The sequence below is a fragment of the Tupaia chinensis genome, unplaced genomic scaffold (genome assembly GCF_000334495.1).
Source record: "Tupaia chinensis unplaced genomic scaffold, TupChi_1.0 Scaffold149184_1, whole genome shotgun sequence".
Lineage (NCBI taxonomy): Eukaryota > Metazoa > Chordata > Mammalia > Scandentia > Tupaiidae > Tupaia > Tupaia belangeri.
In genome coordinates this window covers 417458-422160 of record NW_006209032.1, presented here as the reverse complement: position 1 = coordinate 422160, position 4703 = coordinate 417458, and the positions used below count along the sequence as shown (strand labels likewise).

Below are 4703 nucleotides of genomic sequence, written 5' to 3'. Positions count from 1 at the left end.
GCACCCTATAGCAAAAACCTCTCCAAAAATAAATGAATGAATAAATAAAGTCAAATAAAATAATTCTTTAAATAAAAAGAAAAGGACGTGGCCCCCGCCTACACAGAGCTGAACGTGTACATGCTGGGCTGACAAGGCTGGACAAGACGCTCCGGTGGCCACGGCACCTGGCGCAGCGGCTGAGACGTGCTACCTGCAGAGGTGGCCTAGTCCTGCTGAGGACAGGAAACTCGGGGCTGCAGGGTGGCCGACCCCTCAGTGTGCCGAAGAGCTGCGGAGAAGGCACAGGCACGAGGGAAGAAGTGTTCTCTATGTTTGACGGCATGAGGGCCTGAAGCCTAAAGAGTCATTGCAGCCCACTGTGCCCAGGGCCAAGAGGGCTGGGAGGTGTGTGTGTGTCTGTGAGCAGGTTTTGGGGAAACCCCTCCAGGGCTGATATGCTGGGCAGACAGGAAGAGCAGGGGGATGTGTCCCAGGCCTCTAGTGGAGGTGGTGCCCAGGAAGGGGTCGAGTGGCACCTCACGGTTAGGTGTGCAGGCACTAGCAACTGACTGGATGCGAGGAAGAGGCAGCAGATGGATTTTCCAAGGACACTGAGCAGTGGTTCAGATGAAAAGGCTGGGGCATGGACAGGAGGTGTGTGTCTTCTGTCTGGCTCCCAGCTAGGTCCTCTGGGAGGCAAGCGAAAGCCTCCGCCTGTCCCTGTCCGTAAAGGCTCCACATCGGGCAGGGATGCTCGTCCCTCTGCCTCTTGGCGCCCTCTGCTGGCAGCTTCAAATCACATTTAAACATTTCCAGACAGGAAGGGAAATGCTTGGAGTCAGTGGTTTTGTTTCAGTTTGGGCAGATGGATGGATGCCTGTGACAAGTCACTCCACAAGGGGGTGCCCCAAGACAGTCGGTGCTCCTGCCCCATCCCAACTGCTCTGGCCTTCCCTGGCCACATCTTGCTGGAGCCAAGAATGTCCCTCAAAGCTGCTTTCCAGCTAAATCATTTTTACTATTATTCTTCTTCAGGTTTTTGCCATGGGTGTGTGTGCTCACCAGGGAGAGACAGGGAAAGTGAGACATCGATCCGCTTCTCCTCCATTCTCCCTCAGGGATTTTGGACACCGCACACACGTGCCTGGTGTGATTTTCAAGCCACCAGGTCTGAGACTCAAACCGTGGTCAGCCAGCGCCTCAACCACTATGCCACTTGCTGGTCCCTTTATTCTTTTTCTTTTTTAATTGCCAGGGACAATGTACATTCACCACAGAGAGACAGAAACACCCGCCCACGATGGGCTCTGGTTACACTGCAACCCCTTCTCCTCCATTTCTCCAACTGTTGGGTTTAGGGTGTGTATGCACCCAGTATATTTTTTTCTTTTCTTTTTTTTAAAGAATTATGTATTTTATTTGTTATTATTATCTATTCATTTATTTTAATTTGACCAGAGAGAGACACAGCGAGAGAAAGGGAAAGTGAAAAGGCAAGCCACCAGGTCCAGAGCTCAAACCATAGTCAGCCATGTGGGAGTCCAGCGCCTTAACCACCACGCCACCTGCCGGCCTCACCCCCAGTGTATTTTTTCAAGCGTTCAGGGCTAGGACTCAAACCACAGTTGGTCATGTGGGCTCCAGCTCCCTTGACAGCTAGGCTATGAGGCCACCCCCTCCAGCTAAACCTTGGCTGGCTCCCAGAGCAGGTCCATAGACTTCAGGTCCATGTCGGCACACCCCACCAGAACCCCAATAAGTAAAGTCCCTTACCAGGAGCTCTCCTGAATTGTGAGCCCCGTACCACCCCAGACATCCACGAACCTCTCTAAAAGTAGGCGGCTGACAGTCTCGCTGGCCACTGGTGGCAGGTTCAAAGTTTCCTGTAGCATCTTTAGCTTCTTTTTCAGGCTCTTGGGGAAGGAAAAAGGAGGGTGAGCGAAAGGCCAAGGCATGAGTCCATAGATGATGCAGAGGACACAGCAGCTTTCACCAAAGGCTGAGCCCCCAGGAAAAGAGCAAACCCTGAACCCCCAAAATCGGGCTCAGGAGGCCAAGATGGCAGGTGTCAGAACTGCTCTCTAGGGGAGCCCCTCCCCTGGTGACCAAGAACTCCGGGATGCAGGCACAGAAGAGAGCAGGGTGCTCTGACTGCACTCTGCCAAGCAGGACCCGGCTCCAGACCAGTCAGGGACCGAGGTGCACGCTGAGCCAGCAAGACGCGGGGACCCAGAAGCACCACCACTGACTGGCGCAAGGGTTCTGGGGCGGAGATAGGGAGGACACACAAACCAGCTCTCATTCCTGCCAGGCGAGGGGTGTCCCTCACCGCGATTTCCTTCTCAGCGCTATGTAAGTCCTTCTGGGCCGACTTCAGTTCTAACTTGGCTTGATCCAGTTCAGAGTAGACGCCTTGCAACTACAAGAAAATAGAGTAGAGAACAAGGCAAATGGTGGCCATGGGCCCTGCCTCCAGCTGTTGCTACGCAGGGCATGGTCAGGGGACCCCGGCTCTCTGGGGTGAGGCCTCGGTCTGGCAGTGCACACCCAGAGCTGCCCAGGAGCAAAGGCCACTTCCCACGTCCTGCATGGATGCGCCATGTCAGAAATGGAAGCAGCAGCTATGCCAGCAGAATGGGATTCTAAGAGCCTTCTACTCTGGGCTGGTACAAAAACAGGCCTCTGAAGCTGTCACGTTTGATACCTCTGCCCTGCAGCAGCTAGGTGCCCAGGAGCCTGGAAGAGCAGAGGGGAGCGGGAATGTGCACATATTGGGGTCTGCCACCCCAAGTGGACAAGCCACAGACAGTGGCCAGGAAGGACCAGTCACTGGTCTCCGTAGCCCCAAGAGGTCAGCTGTACCCGAACGAGACCCGAGTGAGCATAACACAGGACGGCCCCCTTCCCCTTGCCTCTGCTCCGAGTTACCTTGCTTCTGGAGGAGAACAAGTCCTTCCTCAGCTTGTCAGCCAGCTCCCCCGAGGACTTCCGTGCCTCTTTCAGATTCTCGTACTCCCTGCAACATGGTCACGGAAAGAGATGCCAGAGCAGGACGACCCGTGGGTCACACTGAGGCCCGCACCACGCTAACACAAAGCCCTGCCCGAGCCCGCAGCTCATCCTCATGCCTACTCTGATCCTGGGCCCAGCAGGGGCCTTGCACAGGATGCCAGGTAGCTCTGTTCCCTGTCCTCCCTAGGGGGCGCCCAACACCCCTTGGTCCTTTCAGGGAGTATCTTGGACCCTCTTGGCCCTCCTTCCCGCCAAGCTTACAACCACCACAGTAAAAAAACATGAGCAAAGTTTCTGATCCAAGCCAGGAGGGGTCAGAAACAGGGGTGATGGGAAACAGGCTCCAGATGTCACGATGGGCTTAGAGTTCAGAGAGCTGCGTCACTTCCCTCAGACACAAGTCTTAGCACGCACACAATTCTCTTAACAGCCCTGGGAGGTAGGTCCATTACTCTCTGTTCAGAAAGCTGACGTCACAGAGATCAAGAAACTGGAGAGGGGTGGAGTCACGTTCAAACTAAGGCAGCATGGCTCCAGAACTTGCCCCTAACTCCATCTGCAGCAACAGCAAAGCTAGCTCCCAGCCTGAGGGGCCAGGCACGCACTTCTTGAGGGACACGCAGTACACAGCCAGCTGCTCCACCGCTGCCGGTCCCGCGCCCATGTCTCGGATCATCTCCTCCACCTCGGGCCGCTGGCTCTGGAGTAGGAGATCAATCCTGAAAAACATACCCGACCCACAGCATTTGAAATCTGGAGGCTGACGGGTAGGTACCCAGTGCAGCTCTGCCTCCCTTTGCTGCTGTTGCTATGGTGATAGCCTGAGCTGCCAGGATGCTTTAGCAGGTGGGTGTGCCCAAGGAAAGGCCCCACAGCAGAGCTGAGTCCAGCTCCAGAGATGCTGCTGGGGAAGAAACGGTGCTGGTGGGGGACTTCGAGGTCAGGGGATTTCCAAGGAGAGGTTTCTGGAGGGAAAGACCCGCCAGGTCACCTGGCCACAGGCGACAGGGACAGGGAGGTATGTGGCAAGACACCCCGTGGAAAGCGGAGTTCGGATAGTAAGCCAGGAGACGTGTGCCCGTACCCGGCTGGCCTGAGCCCTCCACGGCCTACGGAGAGTTGGGCCTGAGGTGACCTGGCCCCGCTCCCTGCTGTGATCCTGGAAGTCCACCCCCGGAACCTAGATGCACGGGCACGGGGCAGCCTCCACTCCAAACTCACTGCTCCATGGTCTTCATCTTGCTCCGGAGTCGGCGGGCCTCGTCCCGGGCTTGTTTGGTCTCATCCTGCTGTTGCTCCAAGTACTTCATCTGCTTCTGAAAAGCAAATGTGCCTTGCCTGCTGCCCGGAGGAGTCTCGAGGAGTCTGCACCGCATTTTCGAACTGCTGACCACTGTGTGCCTTCAACCGAGGAGGCAGGACTCCTGACCCCACTCTGGCCTGTGCTTTTTCTGCTAAGGGGAAGCCAGCTGCTTTCTCATTCCTTGCCTGCTTCCAAGACGCCTCACCACGGCTCAGCCCACTCCCAGCACCTGCCAGCCCACCTGGAGCTGAAAGGCCTGTGGTCTGAGCCTCCTGGCACGTGTGGTGCAGGCAGCTAAAGAAGTCCAGAGGACTGGGCCAGCCTGTGGCTGGATCCACCGGTTGAGTCCCAAACCTGGGGGGCTAAAAAAACATGCCAGGGGGAAACCGCAGGTAGCGGAAAGGCC

General features: G+C 56.3%; 1 protein-coding gene across 2 annotated transcripts in view; it reads right to left on the bottom strand.

Annotated features, from left to right (window-relative positions):
* The window catches only part of TRAIP (TRAF interacting protein), a 32521-nt gene that overhangs the window by 5770 nt on the left and 22048 nt on the right, over nt 1–4703 (bottom strand). For both annotated transcript variants that reach the window (XM_006170941.2, XM_006170943.2), the window contains exons 6-10: nt 4216–4310; nt 3600–3713; nt 2911–2998; nt 2312–2401; nt 1807–1895 (exon numbers count right to left, since the gene is read on the bottom strand). In XM_006170941.2, coding sequence (XP_006171003.1) covers nt 1807–1895; nt 2312–2401; nt 2911–2998; nt 3600–3713; nt 4216–4310 — 476 coding nt within the window. The remainder of the gene's footprint in view (nt 1–1806; nt 1896–2311; nt 2402–2910; nt 2999–3599; nt 3714–4215; nt 4311–4703) is intronic.